Below are 21,727 nucleotides of genomic sequence, written 5' to 3'. Positions count from 1 at the left end.
TGCTACACACATGCTAGTGAAAATGTTCAGTTGTGTGAGAATGCTGGTGGACATATTCACAAGGGAACACAGCTGCCAGGTCCCCAGGAAGCCCTCAATCATGACCTCCTTTTCAGATGCAGCATGGTAGTCAGCCCAGCTTTGCAGACCCATGATACTATTAGACCTAATAAAATGATTACAAATATTGTGCTATGCATGCACACACTATCTGGCACACATTTCTGGAACTTCAACAGCAATTACGAGAAATGTAGGAACTTACCATCACTTGATAAAGCATTTTGAGGTGTTGATGTCAACATCTCAAAAAACATGTGTTTAAGCCAGCCACCATAAATGCTTAGATATGACCTTTGTACCGGCCAATTACTCATACAGGTGCTGAAAGGTGTGCAAGATACCTTTTACTTACATATGAGATGTAGTAAATGGACTTCCATTCATGCGGGTGCTTGGAACTCCTTTTACCATGTTAAACAGTATTGCATCGTGTGCAGATACAGAAATGTAGACTACCTTAAAACTGAGTTTGATCAAAAATAACAATCATCAAACAGAATAATGCAGGACAAAAGAAGAGACATCTCCTCGGTGTAAAACGCAGAAGGGAATTAAGTTATTTAAACACTGGACTGTACTGGATTTGTTAGTGAAATACCCAGACTTAATCACTATTGGGGACTTTAATCTACCCATGAATCAGGCTACGTCAAAACCTGTTGCCAATTTTATAGCACTGACAGCTGATCTATGTCTATTTCAAGGTGTTAATGCCCCCACTCACAGTGGTGGCAACACACTGGACTTTATTTTTTCCCCTGCTTCCTATGTTGTTATCTCCATTCCTGTTCCTATAGCGTGGTCAGATCACTTTCTAGTACCTTTTTCCATTCCACTTAAAAGTCCTCCTACTGAGGTCATGAAGCCTGCTATTTCCAAACGCAGCTGGACCGGCGTATTTAAATCTGAACTGATTAGTTCACTACAAACTTATTGCAGTAGTGTGGAAACGTGTACTCTGACTGTACTGGAAGCCGCCTTCCAAACCACTGCTGATACCCGTCAAGCTGTGTAAACAGCGTAACCGCCCTCCTGAACCTTGGTTCTCACAAGGCCTTAGGGAAAGCAAACTTCGCTGTAGGCAAGCTGAAAGAAAATGGCACCTTTGCTACTCTCCTAAACGCAAATCTCTCTTTTGAAGCATGCTTGCCGCATATCACATTAACATAGTGAATGCTAAATGAGCCTACTTCGGGCAGACAGTGGAAAGGGCTTTTGATAAACCCAAAGCCCTATTTCACCTAGTCCAAACTTTGTCCACTCCTAAGGCGGAACATAATGCAGCCCCCCCCTCTCAGGAGCTATATCACTCCATCTCCACTTTTTTTGTGACGAAGTTTACAACTATCCGTGACAACATAAAAACGGAGGCACTGTCAGTCACAAAGTATACGGCCCCTGCTATACTTCCTCCCACGGCAGGATCTTGGTCTACCTTTCCTCTTTTCACTAATTCTGACGTCCTCCTTGCTATCCAGAAACTAAAATCAGTATCCCCTGCAGATGCAATGCCTTTGGCTCTCTTACAGGAAAGATCCACTGATTTAATTAACTATATTACTTCTGCGGTCAATATGTCATTCACAACAGGTGAAATTCCACACTCCCTTAAACATGCTTTGGTCATCCTTCTACTGAAGAAGCCATCATTAGATCTTGAGGTGCTGGTCAACTACCGTCCGATTTCTCTTCTGCTGTTTTTGATGAAGGTTCTGGAGGCGCTGATGTCTCCTCTTCTCTCTGCATTTCTGGAATCCGCTCATTTTCTTGATCCCTTTCAGTCCAGCTTTCGGCCTGGCAGAGGCACCAAGTCTGTTCTAAACTCAGTAATGGATGACCTGATGTGTCTGGTTGATCAGGGCGGTGTCGGGGCAGTGCTGCTATTAGATCTGTTGGCTGCCTTCGACACCGTCGGCCATTCTCTCCTTATCTCCCGGCTCTCTAAGGCAGGGATTTCTGGCCAACTGCTTGACTGATTCACAGCATTCCTTGCGGATCGCTCCCAAACAGTCTCTCTTCCCCTCCTTTCGCTCTGCCCCTGCGGAGTTCCTCAGGGATCTGCACTTTCTCCTATCTTATTCAATGTCTACATAAGATATCTCCTGCTTCTCATTGCAGCTCATGGCTTCCGCTTCCATTCCTATGCGGACGACACTCGGATCTTGGTTCGCCTTGATCTAACCAAATCGGAAACGGCATCCCGTCTCAGACGCTGCCTGGAGGAACTGGGAAGATGGATGTCGCTGAACTGGTTGAAACTTAATGGAAATAAAACCGAGGTTCTAGTTGTGGGTACCTCTAGTCCTCAACTATTCTGGACGGCTGACTTCTGGCCTCCATCCCTTGGTCCTCTTCCGATACCAGTCTTGTCTGTGTGGAGTCTTGGGAGAGGATCTCGGCCACACTGACCATGGATGAACAGGTCAGTGCGGTATGTAAATCTGGCCACTTTAAACTTCGATTCTCCAAAAGGTTCTCCCCTTCATTCCGACAGTAAACCAGGCTCCAGTGGTCGCTTCTTTGGTCCTGAGTGTTCTGGATTACTGTAATTCGGTCTATTTGATTGGGCTGCTGCAGCTGCTTCAAAATGCTGCGGCCAGATCTATCATCCGCCCTCCATTTGGTGCTCATCTGTTGAGGCAATTGCACTGGATCCCTGTTGCTCATCAGATTATGTTCAAATCCATGTGCATAGTGCATAGATCCTACTATGGTAAGGGACCGGCGTTATTGCAAGTCAAATTCCCCCGCTACCTGCCCACTAGTGCCCTTCAATCCCAAGAGGCTCTTTGGGTGGTGATGCCCCGCTTCAGGCTGGCCCGCAAAGGCGGCCACGCTTTTTCGGTTGCTGCTGCTAAAATGCGGAACAACCTGCCTTTCTCCCTGTGGGAGACTACCGATCACTTCACTTTCCGGCGCAACCTGAAGACTTTGCTTTTTTAACAATGGCGACCTGGAACTTACTCCTCACTGCCTCCCTTAGCACCATGACACACATGGGCGTACGTGTGCTTGATAAATTATATTAACATAACATAACATAACATAAACACCATCCAGCAAATCTCCCCCGAACTTAAATAGTTAAATATTTCCACTTTCCTTAAAATGGCGGCTGGTGTAACAGATACTTCAGCATGGTGTACTGGTTGTGCATTAGGGAGCTGCTGACTGACACCAGGGCCCTTCTCTTTTATGTATCTATGTGCATGGTTTTTCCTGTGCTACCAGGAACACGCTTCATAACAGCACCTGTCTCCAAATTATTATAATACTTGCCATGTATGCAATTTACTAACTACAGTCACTAAGAGAAAAAAAAGAAAAGAGATTATAATAATGGCTACTTTCTTAACAATGTTTACGATTGTGAAGCCATCCTATTTTGACTCCCCCGACCTCATGAGGAGGAGAAAAAAGTTCACAGATGTATTTTACATTCTTTTGTACCACAAATGTGCAGCCTTTATTCATCACAATATGTGTGTGTTCTGGTGAAGGGTGAGACTTTTCTTTCTTTGCGAAGAGACTGCGAGCCCTAAATACGTTTTTATACAATTTTAATTAACAATTTAAACTTTTCATTTCTTTTAACACATTTTTATAACTTTTTAATTAGAAAGTGCATTTTATTTCAGAATTCCATAATACTCTTCTAACCTTTAACCAATGTGGGGGCTGTTGAATCAAAATGGCTTCAGTAACCTTTATACAGTTTACAAAAGTTGAAGGTTCTTGCAGTTTATTCGTTTTGAAACAAAGTGCATTTTCTTTTGCTGCAAATTTCACTTTGAATCAGAAAAGCATTTTCATCATGGCATGGAGAAAACATTTTTGAAAAATCGTCACCTTCATAAAGCAATACTTTTCAAATACACCACATTACACCACAGTAAGATAGCTCAGCGGGTTGAGCGCTTGTTGCTGCGATCTGAGCGTGATCAGCAGATCGCAGCTTCGAATCCTGGCAAAGCCAATTCAGCCTTTCATCCTTCCGAGGTCGATTTCGGTTGGGTGATATTGTATGTAAATATGTGCTCTATAAAGCGCTTTGGATTAAGACACTATATAAATAACACATCATTATCATTTATGTTATAGAGTAATGTGATGCAAATCTCTGAGAAATTAACACACTTTGCTGTTGCTAACCTAGTGTCTTGTATTTTTCTGCTCCTGTTATGCAGGATTGACTTGGAAGAATGATTATACCCAGCGAGTCATTGCAAGTGAACTTTCCAAACTTGGCAAAATGTACAGTCGGCTCTCCGACCCTACTTCCACAGATGGATCCAACATGCCAAGGTTTGTTTCTTATGGCACCACTTTTTTGCTCTGTTGACTGGTTTGGGTGAAGAATTATTTCACAACCAATTTATAACAAGCATTGCCAAAAAGCCAATAGGTCTGGCATTTCATATGTGTTAGTGTGTAGGGTCTGGGGTAAGCTGAATAGAATTGATGTGGGTGCCAAGGCGAATGCCACACGCGAGTGGTGGGCATGGAGTGGCAGGGCACATGTCATGGGGGTTAGTTTTGTGGGATAGCAGGGGGGCTAGTGTCAGCGTGCCACACATGGTTGGCCATGTAGGGGAAGATCATGTGGTTCCGGGGTGGAGTTCTTGAGAAAAATGTGGTAAAACCCATACAATTTACAATTGGTTCTGTAGGGAACCACATGAAAAGTCCAATAGATGCCAGGCCAACAGCAGTACACAAGAACATAAGTGCTCATTAATATATGTTAACAGTCCCGCTGTATAACAGGTTCATGATGCTAACAATCTTTCATGATAGGTTCCATATTATATGTGAGCACAGCCACTCTATAGCACATGTTAATGAAGGCATGTGTCCAACCTATATATTACAGAAGGACCCTGTAAAACTATTTCCAATGCTGCCTGTGCCAGGTATCTGCCAGTATTGGCACTGCAAATACATTCATGATGCTTGGTTGGTACACACAATATATGTCAGAGAAAGATTCCAATAGATCCCAGGTCAACAGCATACACATGCGTCTTTTCAACATTTTTATGATGCCTATGCCAAACAATATGTGGCAGCATTCACACAGTAAAACACATCCTTGATTCTGCACCTATGATATATGCCTGCATTGCAACTGTAAAACATTCTCACTGCAAACACAACTCATGATTGTGTCCATAATGTATGCACCAAGTGCCATTGCACAGCATATGTTCATGGTGCCTTGGGTCCACAATATATGCTAACATTGCCAATTAAATATTTTCATGATTGTATGTCAGCCGTATTGCCAATATATGCCAGGTCACCAACTGTACCCTGGAGCCTTGCCAGCATGGCCCTGTTAAAACCTTTATTTATGCTGTATGCTGTTATGATGTTATGCTGTTTGTGCACAAATGTATGCCAGTATAACCACTGTAAATGCTGCCATGATGGTCGGTTGATATAGATAATATTTATTGTTGGCACGCTGCCATTATGAATCCCTATACCTTGCTAAGCAAGCAAAAATTGGCTAATTCTGTTCTGTTGTCTGAGCAAGGACCTAGTCCTGTGTTTTTTCCCCTCGCTGCCGCCATTTTCACCGTGGACACTCAGGTGAGGCTCACATTTTAACATCTTTGCTGGGCTTTGATAGGTATTGTGTTCCCTTGTGAATCCATCATTGTGTTAAAGCTGTGGGCTCATCTTTGCAGCTCCCAGTATTTATTTCATGTACGTTGCTCCCTCCCTTTGTCCGCCCCCGACCCCCATTGGCTACTAGGCCTTATTTATTTTTGGCATCCAGGAAAGCCCCATTCCTGTTGCAGCCCCTCCTTTGGCTAAGGACCCCGAGGCAAAGGGCAGCTCCCACAGTTGCAGCTCCAGAGGGTGTTGGCTGGTGTTCGCCCAGGGAGCATGCAGCACAGCCATCAACCAGTAGTGGCTGTAAAGGTAACAACTGTGGGCATGGGGAACAGCCACTGCTCCCCATCTAACTGTCCGTCTTCTGTTATTACTTCTAGGTAATTTCCTGCAGTCTGCTACACTTCACAGTTGTTGTTATACATATCTGGCACTAGGTGAACTGTCGTAATTAATCCTGGGGATTTTCCCTCCTTCTAGGAAAGTAAAATCTGGGTGTTTTGCATTGGTGTTGTGTTTACAAACTAGGCCTTTTCCCCTCTTCCTAGGAAAGTTGAACCTGGGTATTTTGCCTTGCGCGTACTTCAACTTAATGCCAATCTTAACTTGCTCTGTCTCTGCCCATCCGTTAGGCCCTTCCCTCCCACGGTTGCCGATCTTGGTATGTTTGTGTCTCTCTATTGTTTTCTGTGGCAATCTCTGTTGTGCCTGCCCCCTGTTTTCCACCCACGCTGTTTCCTGCGTTCCCCTTGTGGTGTGTTACCTGCTTGTGCTTCTGGTGTGCTTTCTACTGTGTGCACCCTCCCCTCTTGTGCATCCTGCATTCTGCAGCTCTGTGCTGTGCTTCTTTTCCTCTCTATTCTCTCTCTCACTCTCTTATTTTTTCCTCGCACCCTCTATGGTGCTATCAATTTCTCCCATCTTCTCAAACTGCTTCTCTATCTTCTATCCTATCCCTCTCATTGGAAGGAAGTCTGGAAGGAAAAAGTTCAAATAGGATATCCTGGTCTCCAACCCAGGCCTGCCCATCGCTGATGCCTACATCAGCACTTCCTCCAGACAGACTGTCACTGACATCCTCTTTGTCGTTTCCTCTCCAGACCTATGGGCCTCTCATATGGTCTCCATTTGCTCTCATTTGTACTCCTCTCTTGGCTTCCTTCCACTCCTCCTCCTTAGCCATCAGTAATGTCTATCAAAATAGTACAGTCATGGTCCAGGGCTCTCAGTCCAATGTCCTCTTTCTTGATAGGCATCTCCCACATCTCATCAACTTCCTCCCTTCTCCTGCTACTCCTTCTTCCTCCTCTATGGCACCTTTGCCCTCTCCCTCCTCCTCCTCTCACTCCTCGCTGGCACCCCCCTCCTCCTCCTCTCTGGCCCCTATGCCACATCTGTCTACTGCCTCTTCCCACTCTCAGCCCCCCTCTGCTACTTCCACTGGGTGTACCTCACTCCTATACCCCGTCCCAGAAGTCTTTAAAAAATGGCAGCCGCCTCCATGTAGCTACTCTCAGCTCTCGCTCTGCTGTCAAACACTCCTCTGACATGACATCTGCCACCTCCTCAAAGACATTGACATTGATGTCCTTGCTCTCACTGAGACATGGTTCATGGCCAGCTCTGTCATGAGTTTTGACACTCTCCTCCCTGAGGGCTACACAATCTTCTCTGGGCCCAGAACAAATCGACCCAGAAGTGGAGTGGCCCTGATCTTTCATGAATGGGTTCCTGCATGTGTCATTCCCACTCAGCCATATTACTCCTTTGAATGCCTGGTCTGCAGGCATTCTATCTCTCCTGGCCTGTTTCTCCAAGGTGGCCACCATCTACAGGTCACCTGGCCAGGTCACACTCTTCCTCTCAGAATGGCCGGACCTCACTTCCTCTCTTCTTTTCTCTTCCTCTCAACCTCTCCACTGAGACCTCAACATCCACCTGGATGCATCTGACCCTGTCTCTGGGCTCTTCCACAACCTTTGCAACTCTCTCTCGCCGCCACTCTACCCTCTGGTCGGACACACTCTGCTGGACATACCTTGGATATTCTTATATCTCCTCTCTCTTGGATTGACTACTTTCTTCTCTCCCCCCATCTCAAGCTTCCTGTCCCTCAGGTACAGCCCACCCCAGCCCTGCCACCTTCCTTCTCCGTCATTCGGCCCATGAAGCAAGTGTCAACGGCCACCTTTGGCTCTACTGTCTCTGCTCCTCCCACTCTGGCGGCTGACCCCCACTCTGACGCAGCCCTCTCCAACCTGCATCTTTCTATCTCCAACTCTCTGGACATCCTTTTCCCTGTCATGAGGATCCGTCTGAAGCCTACCTACAAGTGTAACTATTGGTATGATGCCGACTAGCCACCCTGAAATGTAAGTGCACGGTAGCTGAGTGGAAGTAGAGGGTATCAGGTGCATGCTCTGACAAACTGGCCAGCCGCCTGCTCCAAAGGCAATACAGACTCTCTGTCTTCTCCAAGATGAGGGTCCATATTCAAGCCCATGTCTCTGCAACCCCTACCAACACAGCCACTCTTTCAAATCTGCAAGGAGCTGACCAATCCTACTGCAGTCTACACCTCTCCTGTTCCCTCCCGGCCCTCTGCTCGGCTCCGGCTGCTCATTTCACCACTAAAACCCAGGACATCTTGTCCTCACTTTCCTCTTCCTCTCTATCTCCCTCTACCTCTCTCAGGCCCCCATAGGCAGCCTCTCCACCTCCTCTCCTTCCTTCCCCCCTCTCTCTGATAACACCTGATGATGTTTCTAGACAAGTCCGATCTATGAAAGTGTCTTGCAAACAGGTGCTCCCCTGCTCTACCAGAACTATCAAGCATCACAATGCTTCCCTCACTCCAGCTTTGGCCATTTTCTGTAATCACTCTTTCGCCACTGGATCTTTCTCCTCAGGCACTCCCTTGTGCACCCCCTTCTAAAAAGCCTTCTGCCAATCCTTCCTGCCTGGCAAACTATCGCTTAATCTCCATCACTACTTTCCTCAGCAAATTCCTGGAAAAGCTGGCCATGTCCCAGCTAACCCTCCACACTGAATCTGTTTGTTGTCTCCATGACCATCAGTCTGGCTTCAGAGCAGCCAGAGGCACTGAAACTGCTCTTTCGAACACTCGGAAAGATCTGCTCTCTAACCCTGACTCCAGCTCTCCCTCAATCCTCATCCTCCTTGACCTTTCCTCTGCCTTTCAAATGGTCAATCCCGCCATGCTGATTAATCGATTCCGCGACAACCTGGGCATCACGGATCAGACTCTGGCACGGCTGACCTCCTTCCTCTTGGACCAATCCTTCCAGGTCCTACTTCGGTCCTTTCTCTCCACCACCTCTCTCTCCACTTGTGGTGCCCTCCAGGGCTCTATCCTTTTACCCTGACTCTTCAATGTCTACTTGGTCCCTTTGGCCCACCTGATTTCCACCTTCTCTTCTAACTTCCAATGGAATGCGGATGACACACAGCTCTCCTTTAGGCTCCTCTCATTCCTCACTCATTCCTGACTGTCTATCCATGATTCAGGAATGGAGCGCATCTAATGATCTCTACCTCAATGCCAGTAATACTGACACTATTCTCATTGGGAACCCTGCTCCCGCTTTCCCTCTCGCACTTTGGCTGCCCTCCTTGGGCCCACTACCCTTGCCCTCCCCAGAAGCAAAAATCCTTGGGATCATCTTTGACTCCACTCGCTCCTTCTCTCCTCACACCACTTCCATCTGCACCTCCTCAGGGCTATTCTACCTTTTACCACCTTCCCCGAGAAGCTCACTGTCTCCAGAGCTCTGGTTCTCCACAGGCTGAACTACTGCAACAGCCTTGTTCGCAATCTGCCTCACTCTACACTTCACCCCCTTTGACTAATCCAGACCAAGCCTGCAAGACTTATCCTTGGCTTCCAACCCAGGGACTGCATCTCTCCTGCCCTGGAATCTCTGCACTGGTTCCCGGTGGCTGCAAGGATCAAGTTCAAAACCATTTGCACCATCCACAAGGCCTTCTGGGGCCAGAGCCCACACTATATCCAACTCTCTCTGCCTAAATACCTTCCTTTTCCAGCATGGGGTCTGGCATGGATTCACATGCTCATGAATATTCCAGTTCGTCAGGCTGGGAATCCTCGGTAAAGAAAAAATATGTTTCAGTTTTGTTTTTGAACTGTCTTTCTACTAATAACCAATCACTGGCCTCTGGGTCATACTGCCCCGAGCCAATGACTGCCCTCTACCTAAGCCCCTCCTCTGGCAGCCATCTTCAGATTTTTATGGCATGTTCAAGTGTTGGGAGTCCTCGTGCTATAGCTCTCGAACTTTTACTGCGTTTTTTCGAAGAGTTTACTCTAATATTTTCGGTCAATCGAGCCTCAAGCTCCACCGATTCTAGTTCTGATCAACAGGGACCCATTTCAGAATTCTTCTATGGCCCTCAAGGGTGAATTTTTGTAGAGTTTTCACTTCTTGGAGGATTCCAGAAGATCTTTGAGGCCTACCCTGCATGGACATGGCCCAGGACAAAGGAAAAACAACACCTGTTGGACCCAAGCTGTTCAGGAGCTGCCCTAGATGCGGGTTACAGAATGTCTTCAAGGAAGATGAGCACTCTCAGTGCCTCTACTGCCTTCACAATGACAAATCGCATGTGGAGAAGGACTGTGCGTTTTGTAAGAACATGTCCGAACGGACATTGAAGGACTGTCAGACGTGACTCACTAACTGGCTGGAAGGGAAGAGCCCAGCAGCAGGTGAGAAGAAGAAGAAGTCTGAGCGGTCTTCTAAGACCTTTGAGGGTGCTCCAGCGACACAACATAAGGCAAAGCACAGCGAGTCCACGGGCATCGGGAACGCCGTTGGTTCGGGCTCCTCGGCTGCTAGGCAGGGCGCTATGTCCCCGACGCCATCAGCCACGAGCCAACTCTCTGGCTCGGAGAAAAAGAAGTCAGAGAACCCGGGTAAGCTTCGGGAGAAGCAGCGGTCGATCCCGACGGAGAAAGCCAAGGGGGGGCGAGGCGGTGACCCTCCCCCTAAGGTGAAGGCCCTGGAGGCAGCCAAGGTCGCGAAGGCCCTGATTCACCCGGCGAAGGCCTCGATGGAAGGAGTCGTGGCAGCCCTGGTGAAGCCTGCCTTTCCAGCCTTCACCTCCTTCCCCTCCTCCGAGGGATGAGACAGCGACTACGAGGACAAACGACGACAGTGGTGACAACGGGACAGATCTCCCATCACCCCCTGCTTGGGCCTCCCCTCCCGACGAAATTGGATCCTTTCACGCCATGATTGCCAAAAAGCAGAAGGAAGGTTTCCTCTACCAGCGACGGGAGGTCAAGACGAAGACAATCCTTTCAGTCCCGTTGCTGGACGACATCTGGGACGAGGGACTTTCGTTACTCAAGAACCTGTCCACGGCTCCTGCGAAGAGGGACCGGTATGAGAAGAAGTACCTGGTCCCGGAATCTGCCCCGATGTGTCTCAGAGCTCAGCCATCCCCGGACTCAGTCGTCACCGCTGTGGCCAAGAAGAAGTCGGCAGGGGCGATGGCATCAACTTCCACTTCCCCACCGGTCGACGAGGGGAAGAAGCTGGATGCCATGGGACGACAAGTCAACTCGTTGGCGGCGACAACCATCAAAGCGGCCAACGACCTCGCGATCGTGACACGCTACAACAGGGACCTGTGGTTCAAGATCGCTCGCCTCCTGGATTTCCTACCAGACGACAAGAGGGCGGAGGCCCTTGAAATCCTACAGGAAGGAGAGGTGGCGTCGGACCACGCCATCCCGGTGGCTACGGACATCCCCGACACTGGATTTTGACAGATGGGCAACAGCGTTTGCCTTCGTCGGCACGGTTGGCTCAAGGCCACTGATTTCCGTCAGGACGTTCAGACCAGGGTACTGGACATGCCCTTCGACGGGAACAACCTGTTCGGCAAGGCAGTGTACGAGTCACTGCAGGCCATCAAGTCGTACTTTGAGATGGCCCGGGCCTTGGGTTCTCTCCATCAATGGCAGCTGCCCTTTCAGACCCCCGGAGGCAAGTCTCAAGGTGCCACCAAAGGATTTGGTGGCGGATCATCATCGTACCGCCAAGCGGCCCGCTCATCGTCGCAGGAGGCCTACAGAGGCCACAGCAAGGCCGGAGAACGTTGTCATCGCCAAGGAGGCCAAGGCGCCAAGGCCTCAGCAAAGCAAGATTGAACCGACTGTGACGTCGGGCCCCCACCCAAGCACCCCCGTGGGAGGCCGGCAGGCAAAATTCGTCAGCGCTTGAGACTCCATCTCCACCAACCGCTGGGTGCTGGACGCGCTGGCCCACGGGCACACTCTGGAATTCCAAAGAAAGTGTCCCCGTCTACCACCAGTGGCCAGGAAGGAAAACCACATGCCACAGCTATTTCTAGAGGTACGAGCAATGCTAAAAAAGGGAGCGATAGAATTCATCCCGAAGAGGCTCTGGGGTTCTGGAGTATACTTCCTCATCCAAAAGAAGATCGGTGGTTGGCGACCCATCCTGGACCTTCGTCATCTAAACAAATACATCAAGTCCCAGAAATTCTGGATGGTGACCCTTCAGCACAGATTTAGGGGATGCCTACTTCCACATCCCCATACGCAAAGGACATCGAAAGTTCCTACGATTTGTGGTCCAGGGGCGACACTTCCAGTTTGAGGGCCTGCCCTTCAGATTGAAGTCGGCACCCAGGGTCTTCACCAAGTGCCTGGCACCGGTAGTGGCCCGGCTGCGCCTGCGAGTGATCCACGTTTACCCCTACCTGGACCATTGGCTCATCCGAGCAAAGTCAAGGGAACGCGCCGTCGATCACACAGCGAAGACCGTCAAACGGCTCACAGATCTGGGATTCTCAATCAACTTCGTGAAATCCCACTTGGTACCGTCACAAGATGCCCTGTTCCTGGGAGCCAGACTCGATACAGTGGCGCGATTGGCTTCGCCGTTGGAGGAAAGGACGAAGGCCATCCTGGGCAAGGTACAACAGCTGTTGACCATGGACACGGCCAGGGTGAGGTCCATCAAGTCCCTACTCAGCATGATGTCATCATGCATCTACCTTGTGCGCCTACGCAGGTTACGGATGCGACCACTGCAGGAGTTCCTCGACGCCCGTTGGATGCAGGCAGCTGGCAGTTTCGAAGACAAGATCTCCCTCAACGAGACGTTCCGCCAAGCAATCCGGTGACTGGGCAACCGCACGCATCTAGCGGTGGGTATGGACTTCCAGACTCCGACATATCAGGAGACGGCGATGGCAGACGCCTCCCTGGAAGGATGGGGAGCGCACACCAGAGATCTCCGCGCAAGAGGCCTTTGGGTCCCGGAGGACAGGTCACTACACATCAACATCCTAAAGCTCCGAGCTGTGTTCTGGGCCCTCAGATCATTCCTACCATCCCTCAAGGTGGTGAGGGTCTTCACCGACAACACCACCACAATGTTCTACATCCCAGAAGCTAGGGGGCACCAGATCCCCAGCCCTATCCAAGGAAGCGCAGGACCTGTGGCACTGGGCAGTTGCCCAGGGGATGTTCCTGGTACCCTTCCACCTGGCAGGAGTAAAGAACACTGTCGCCGACTCGCTCAGCAGGGAGCTGCGCTCGGCCATGAGTGAGAACTAGGGCAGGATCAAGTGGATCTGCTATTCCGATGAAGGGGCAGTCCCCAGATAGATCTATTTGCAACGGCGACGAACGCCAAGTGCCAGAGGTTCGCCAGCAGGTTACCCCTGCCGGGGAGCATGGGCGATGCATTCTCCTTCTCTTGGGATGGCCTGTTCCTGTATGCGTTCCCACCATTGCTGTTGCTTCCGTGACTCATCCATCAACAAAGACGGTCCCGGTGCAGGATGATCCTCGTTGCACCGGCGTGGCAGAGCCAGATATGGTTCCCGGACCTTCTGGACTTGTCAGCGTCCCCCCAGTCAAACTTCCAACGGATGCGGATCTTCTCACCAGGAAAGGAGGCGCCATCCTACATCACGACCCGGGATCACTGAACCTGCAGGCCTGGCTCCTGCAGCACTAGAGTTTGGAGGCTACGATATCCCGGCGGACTGCAAGGAGGTCCTTGCAAAGACCAGGGCATCCTCGACCCTCAAGTGCTACGGACATAAATGGAAGAAGTTCTCTGTCTGGTGCCGTGCACAGAAGATCAACCCTCTGCAGATTACGGCCTCTCAAGTGCTGCCATTCCTGCTATCGCTGGCCAAGGCGGGGCTGGCACATGCATCCTTCAAGATCCATCTGGTGCCTATCTCCCGCTACATCAGAACTCCGGGGCGGTCGTTGCTGTGGTCTTACTGACTAGTGAAGGAGTTCAAGAAAGGACTGTTCCACTCGTTCCCGCTGGTGAAGGCCGCGGCCACAGTGTGGGAGCTCAACGTGGTGCTGACCAGGCTCATGGGCCCGCCATTCGAGCCTCTGCATTCGGCACCGTTGAAATTCCTATTGTGGAAAACAGCGTTTCTTGTGGCCATCACCTCTGCACAAAGAGTGGGAGAGATCCATGCCCTCTCCTGTAAACCTCCACACCTGACATACCACAAGACGAGGGTAGTGCTGAGGATGCACCCTTCCTTTATGCCCAAGGTGCCGTCGGATTTCCACCTCAACGAGCCCTTGGTGTTACCTATTTTCTTCCCGTCGCCTTCGTCGCCGGCTGAGAGGACTTTGCACTCGCTGGATGTGGCTAGAGTGCTGAAGTTATACGTGGACCGCACAAAGAGTTTTCGGAAGACATCACAGCTGTTTGTGAATTTTGGACCTGTGAACCAGAGGAAGGCCCTCTCGAAGGCCTCCATTTCCAGATGGCTCTCTGGCTGCATCATGCACTGTCACTGGTTGGCAAACCAACAGTTGCCCGGCTGTCCGAGAGCCCATTCGACCAGAGCAATCGCTGCTACCATAGAGTTCCTGTCTGGTGTGCCCCTGCTGGACATATGCAGGGCTGCTACGTGGAGGTCGATGCACATCTTCACGAGATTCTACTGCATCGACCAGGATTCCAGGGAGGAGTCCAGAGTCGGCCAGGCAGTGCTGCGCAACCTGTTCGCTTGAAGATGAGCCTGGTGAGGAGGTAAGAGATGCTTAATGTTGAGTTGTTGAAATGCTTAATGTTGAGCCTTGCCACCTCCTGTGGTTGTGCATGTGTGTACTGCTATGTATTCTTGTATTCATGAGCATGTGAATCCATGCCAGACCCCATGCTGGAGAAGGAACAAGTTACTTACCTGTAACTGTTGTTCTCCATCATGGGTCTGGCATGGATTCACATGCAAACCCTCCCTCCAACCCCTCTGCGGCTCTTCTCCTGGTCCTACTGCCACTTTTTGTGATACCAAATCTGAAGATGGCTGCCAGAGGAGGGGCTTAGGTAGAGGGCAGTCATTGACTGGGGGCAGTATGACCCAGAGACCAGTGATTGGTTACTAGTAGAAAGATAGTTCAGAAACTGAACTGAAACTGATTTTTTCTTTACCGAGGATTCCCAGCCTGACTATGGGGAATATTCAAGAGCATGTGAATCCATGCCTGACCCATGCTGGAGAACAACAGTTACAGGTAAATAACTTGTTCCTTCTAGAGCACTTTGCTCAGCTTCCTCGAAGTCTCTGAGAGTCAGATGCTTCTCCAAGCTGAGAGTGGGGGGGTTGATCTCTTTCCTCTATAAGTGCCTTCCTCTGGAACGGCCTCCCTGCCCCTCTCAAACTTGAGGCTGACCATCTGAAGTTCCGGAAGCTGCTGAAGACCTTCATTTTCTCCTCAGCCTTATCGCTCCCTCTTCCCTGCTAACCTTTCCGTCTGCCTGCCCTGACTGGTTACCGACTACCCTCAGAGTCTCGCTGGGTACCAGGCCCATCCATGACCAGTATTCCTTCACTGCCTATAGCCTTCTGGACAATTAGGGGCTGTAACTGTAACTCCTACTGCCCCCTGCCTTCAATGCACTTTTCCAGAGCCTGCCTGCCCTGACTGCACTTACTCTGAGCCATGGTGCCCCGAATGCACTTCCCCTACCCTCTCTCCTGCACTTCCTCCTCCTCCCTTTCCCCTTGCACTTTTGCTGCTGCACTTGCACGATCTGAATGACACAAGGCCTAATAGGATTGCTTGTCCTGTCTTCCCTCTGTCTCTCCCTTCCTTTTCTTGTGGCGCCTAGAAACACTTGTGTAAAGGTGCATTATAAATACCAAATCATATCAAAACTCACACACACACACACACACACACACACACACACACAAACACACACACACACACACACACGAATACAGAAAACATTCACTCATTCACTTACACAAACCCACCTCCCACTCACACAATCCTTTACTCAATCACTCACATAAACACACCCAGATTAATTCACATATGCTCAGTTATTCAAATTCTCTTGCACACAAACAGACATTGCACAACATTCATAACATGCATGCATGCATATTAACTTTGTTTTTCAAATAACCTTTTAACAGAGGCAGTGTTCTTGTTGTCTTGTGTCCCCTCTCTGGTGCAATGCATTTTTGGGGGCATCAGGAAGGCTGGTGGTGGAGAAGAACAAATGTAGAGCATAGCCCTAGAGCTGCAGGTACCTGATGGTTACCACATCCTCCAATCAGATAACTGTGTGCAATGTTTGAACACCTCACCATGGCACTGGGACAAATGGATGAGAAGCCAAAAGGGGTCACTACAGGGAGCCAGACAAAGTGCAACACTTTTCTCTCGGTTGCAGTTATAGAAATGTAGAAAAGTCTAAAGAATTTGTTTGGTCAATGGTGGCTGTTATCGATTGGGATGCTAAATTCATATATGATTTAACAACAAGACTAAAGGCAGCCATAAACAACATTAGCACCCTGGTGGGGGGAGCCAGCCAATCAGATGGCGAAGAACGTGGCTGAAACCGATGATGTAAGCCTGCGTTCCATGCCACCAGATGCCCGCTTCCCCCGTGCTGCCATCTTCCCCTCACCCTCCATTCCCCATTTATTTTCCAAATTCCCATCCCCCCACTTACCTTATTTTGGCTCCAGCAATCATTGCAGCCGTATCTACTCCCTCCTGGCTCCCAGAGGCTGCTATGGACTCCGTACAGACCCCCGCCTTCTCCTCCCATGCCGGCCATCTTGCCATATTATTTTGCTTCGTTCAGTGGGACGCGTGCGGCATTCCATTGAATGAAGAAAAATATTTTAATGAGTACCCCAGGTTACCACTTTGGCAACCCGGGGTGCTAACAGCCTTATTTATTTATTTTGTCATTTATATAGAGCACATAACACAGAGGCAGCTAGGCGCTTTTAGCTTAAGAATTTGGTTACAGTAGATGCTTATAGCAGCAGGTTACAGTCATTGCATAGAAGGGTCACATGGGTAACAGATTACAAATTACAGTGTTATTGATTACAGACACCACCTGAATCGAATAAATAAATTGTGGATTGCAGAGGATACGGACAGGATTGCATAAGTAATAACTGTTGCCTGCTTGTGAAACCACCAGATTTAAGTTTGATGAGATCTTGAGTGAAAAGCCAGGTTTTTAGGCCTTTGCGGAAGGACCATAGTGTTAGGTCTCTCCTCAAGGCCAAGGGCATGGAGTTCCAAAGTTTGGCTGCAATCTCCGGGAAGTTGGAGCTGCCCGCTTTTTGTCATCTGAACTTGGGGATAACGACAAGGCCAGCGTAGGTATAATGGGTGGGTCTTTTGGGGGCTTTGCTCGGGGCGATAACTTGGGTTCTGGGCCGTTACCCCCGCTCCAGCCCTTGGAACTGGGGATTAACTCCATAGTTATAATTATAACACAGGCACAATGTAATCCAATCTTAGAGTGGAAAATATATCAATGTACAAAACAGCATGGAAACAAAGCAATATTCATCAAACCTCTGACCAATTTAAACATCTCCACTTACGACTACAAAAGGCCCACAGCTGCAACAGAGCTTTTACCAAGATGCTCTCATTATGTATGATGGAGCAGCTAACTGGCACCATTGCCCCTCTTTAACATGTATCTTCATGAGATCTGAAAACGCGCAGCACTCATTCTTGCCAGACCTATGAAAGTAAGACCTTGGGGGTTATGTGATAGAACATCAATAACAAGGGACCACTTCCGTTCCCACTTAAGTGCAAACAGACCCTTGCATGCAATTTGTAATATTTCCACTACGCAGTGGAAATGTTACGAGTAAAACAAAGACAAAATCAACATTAAGTTTTGCTTTTCACTGCATTGGTGGTAATGTGTAAATTCCTGCTTGAAACAGCAAGTTTGGGAGATGTTTTCAACTGATTTCTATGAAATCCACCTGGTTGTAATTTTAGGGGGTTTCCATAGGAATCCTTAGCATTGCTGCCAGCGTGCAAATTAATACTCGCAGTAAGGAAATGCATTGGTCCAGCAGAGATTGAAATGGAGGACTGAAGTTTTATGTTTGCCCTGCTTCCCAACTTCGCCTGGCAAAGGCACAACAATCCAGTGGATCAGAAAAAGTAAGTGGAAATGTATTGTCTGCCACTTTTTCCAGTCTGATCCACCAAGAAAATGATCCCCCAATATATTCAAAGCGAGGTAGGGAGTGTGCAAAAGGCTGGGCAGGAAAAAGCAGTGTTTAACAAGAGGGAAAGTAGAACAGCATGGATGTAAGGGGTGATGAGGAGATTGGGTGCAGAAGTGGGGGCGGAAGCAAGAAAAAATACAAGAAGGTGGAAGAAAAGGCATCAAAAGCACAACAAAAAAAACACAAACCGCAGTTTCCAGAAGAATGATGATGCGTGACTTAAAATACAAAATGGGGAAATAGGCCACAAACATTATACATGAGAAAACTGGGCAACTGACATTTTGGCGGGGAAGACATAGGCCGGCTCAAACAGATCACAAACCTCCCACGCAAAATGTTGCATGCGATGTGCTTCAGAGATCTAGGGAAAGACATGTGTTTCTAGTCAATACATATGATAATTTGCAGTTTTTCAGCAATGTGATGTTCTGCCCTGTGGGGTGCATTTACAGGCCCTCAATAGAAATCCCTGTCAACTGAAAAGCTGCATTAAACATTGCCACCAAAAAACTGCTGTGCTTTGCTTCCCTGGCACATGAGTGGCAAGCATTTGAACATTTCACCAAGAACAGCTCTGCGTTTGCGTTTCTTTCATCTGAATAACAAGAGGTTATGCCCCGCATTCAAAAAACGGCCCTGTGTTTCTTTTTCTTGCATCTGAATAACAAGAAGTTACACACTGCATTCAAAACCGCCCTGTGTTCGCTTTTCTTTCATCTGAATATCAAAAAGTTATTCACTACATCCAACAACGGCCTTGTCTTACTGTTAATTCACATGAGGGACAAGGATTTCAACATTACAACCCGACATGTTTTCCCTTTCATGTGAACAGCAGCACTCTTAACACTGCAAATGGAAAAGATGGCTTGGCTTTTGCTTTTATTCCATGTCCAATCTTAAAAACCCTGTGCAGGAGCCTACTGCTCCGAGTCAATGGACCAACAGAAAATGCAAACTCACTTAAAAAGGACAAATTAAAGAATTTCATGACCTAACAGCATTTCAAACGGTAGATGAAAACGGCCTGCCCACGTGTGAAATAAAGAAAAATGACTTTTAAAAGCCACTGTGAAAGGATAGCTTTGCTCGCACCAAAAATGTCAGTAAAATATGTGGTGGGTGGGGTGTTGACTAAAGCCATGTAGATTATGTTTTCCCACAAGACTTCAATCACCTCGGAAGAGGCTTAGAATTCCAGAAAAAAACAAGTTGTTGGGCGCAGGTACAAAACTCAATTGAAAGCCTTGCCTCTCACTGGAAGTCACACCTATAAGTGAACTATTCCGTAATGACATGTGATGTCACTGAGGGTGTTATAATTCCCTGTTCTGCCAGACTCGAAGGCAGTACTAGCAGGAAGGATAAAGGAAGCACATGTGGCTAGTGCTTGACCAGGAAGTGTGAGTTCCTCCTGCACCCACTACCAAGGACAAACTGACAAACTTCAAAGGGTGTAATAAAAATCTTTGGTCCCTGGCTGAGAAAGGGGAAGACAGTTGGCTGTGGGGGATCAAGCATATGTCCCATATGTGACAGATCCTCCATATTGACATTGAAGGATTGATTCATTTTAGGCATTTTTCACAGCACTCAGAATAAGAAGTAATTTCATTTTCTGCTATTTTTCCATGTGATTACCAGGCGGTTGTCTAGAGACTAAGTGCATTTTCCTTGGACTTTGTGGACTTAAATCGCCATTAAAGACTAGTTTCTGGCTGATTTAAACGTGTGGCAAGCATGAGATTTGATGGAAAGATGGAAAATGACATTATGAACATGCTTAATCATTTGGAGAGTTATAACTGTTATATATTTTATGAAAAGGACACAAATGTGCCAGAGGGCCATGCTACCTTGCACAGAGTTGGAGATTGGCTTACCTAATTCCCTATGACTAACTGAAACCGCATATCTATTTCTTATGGTGGTGGCTTTTATCAATATGAAGTTAGGAAACATAACTCAGTTTTGCTAAAAAGTTGACTTGAGAAACAAAGAACTGTAATAAATGCCAAACAGACAGTTGTGCTCCCTCCCCTTGAACCAATGATGCCAGGGGACGGGGAGAGGAAGGGTAGATTGTCCTATCAGAGGATAGGGGTAATCATAGAATATTCCCCTCTAGATTGTAAAGTGAATGATTTCAATTTGGGCTATATAAGGGGGGACTGTACTAGACACACAGACCCACACACAAGAATCTGTGGAGACAGGAGAAGGAGGATGGAGAGGAGGCGTCTGAACCATCCCAAGGAGAGGGCAGAGACCAAACCCCTTGCCTAGCAGTCCAGAGTGTCCTGGGATTCAGCTGGCTGTACAGAATCCCATCCAGGAGAGTGCAAAGACCAGACCACTTGCCTAGCTGTCAAGAGTGTCCTGAGGTCCAGCTGGCTTTCCAGAATCCCAAACCCAGGCTTCCTTTGTAAGTGGCAGAAAATCTAATTGAAAATCCCATTGAAAGTCCCCAAACTGCCAGTATAATTCATTCAACTTCCCATAAGGGGAATCTGTCTTAGCCTGTGTATGTCAGCGTATTCCTTTGATAAATCTCTCATTTGTCTTTATAAATCCTTAGGATCATTTTGAAATAAATCAAGTAATTCCCCCATTGAAATTCACGTTCAAAATTGTTGCCATTCCAAATCAACAATCTTGTCAAGTGTTTTTATTAATTATAGTCATTAAAGAATTGCTTCAAAAGAATTAGTCTCCTTGTCACTAAAAACTGAATTTGTCCATGTATTGAGTGAATTCCCCTCAAATTACTATTTGTATCGGTACTATTCAAAACCCCAAACCATAGTCCTATTGAGAGCAATCCCTTTTGCCTAGAATCCCATCTGTCATGTGCCTCTGTCCTTGTCTTTGAAAACCGATTTCCGATTTTGAAAGCTAAACCCTTTCCTTAGCTACCTGTCTTTGTAAATCCTGTGTAAAACGAATTTCCAATTGCTGTATTTTTTCCTTTTGCATTTGCTTTCTCCCCAAAATCGATTTTCATACCTCATTTTTCACGTTGTTCTGTGTACTGATTAATAGTCTCTAAGCTTTCCTATCTTCTCAAGTGTAGCAACACAAATTTCCTTTATTCTGCCCCATAGCAGTTATGAGTAGCCGTGTGAATAATAATCCAAGTCCGATTCTGCTGTTTTGCTCCAAAAACGGGTTTTCACTTTGTTTTCTGGTCTCCCATCTTGGGTTGGTGGGCTTTACTCCAAATCCCATTTTTCTTTTTCTGTCCTTACTCCCTGCCACTGCCTTCCATGCAAAGGAAATAAGTTATCTGATGTTTGGGGGTGAGTGTTGCTGGGGGGAGTGCTAAACCTTGATGCTATCACTTGATTAAAAACTGTTCTTTTTCCTGTTTGCCATTAACGACCTGTGTAAACTGTGATAGATATCTAAAACTAATTGTTCTGTAGGAATCATTGCATTTCTGTTGCCACATATTAGTGGT

At 47.8% G+C, this 21,727-nt stretch overlaps 1 protein-coding gene across 2 annotated transcripts in view; it reads left to right on the top strand.

Annotated features, from left to right (window-relative positions):
* PTPRN2 (protein tyrosine phosphatase receptor type N2) overlaps positions 1–21,727 on the top strand; it is a 3,479,756-nt gene that overhangs the window by 1,230,707 nt on the left and 2,227,322 nt on the right. For both annotated transcript variants that reach the window (XM_069647979.1, XM_069647978.1), the window contains exon 4: positions 4,251–4,368. In XM_069647979.1, the coding sequence (XP_069504080.1) occupies positions 4,251–4,368 (118 nt within the window). The remainder of the gene's footprint in view (positions 1–4,250; positions 4,369–21,727) is intronic.

Source organism: Ambystoma mexicanum, chromosome 2q (assembly GCF_040938575.1).
Source record: "Ambystoma mexicanum isolate Mex_15411 chromosome 2q, UKY_AmexF1_1, whole genome shotgun sequence".
In the NCBI taxonomy this organism is placed as follows: domain Eukaryota; kingdom Metazoa; phylum Chordata; class Amphibia; order Caudata; family Ambystomatidae; genus Ambystoma; species Ambystoma mexicanum.
The sequence above is the reverse complement of the archived record's forward strand: the minus strand, read 5'-3'. Positions and strand labels throughout refer to the sequence as shown.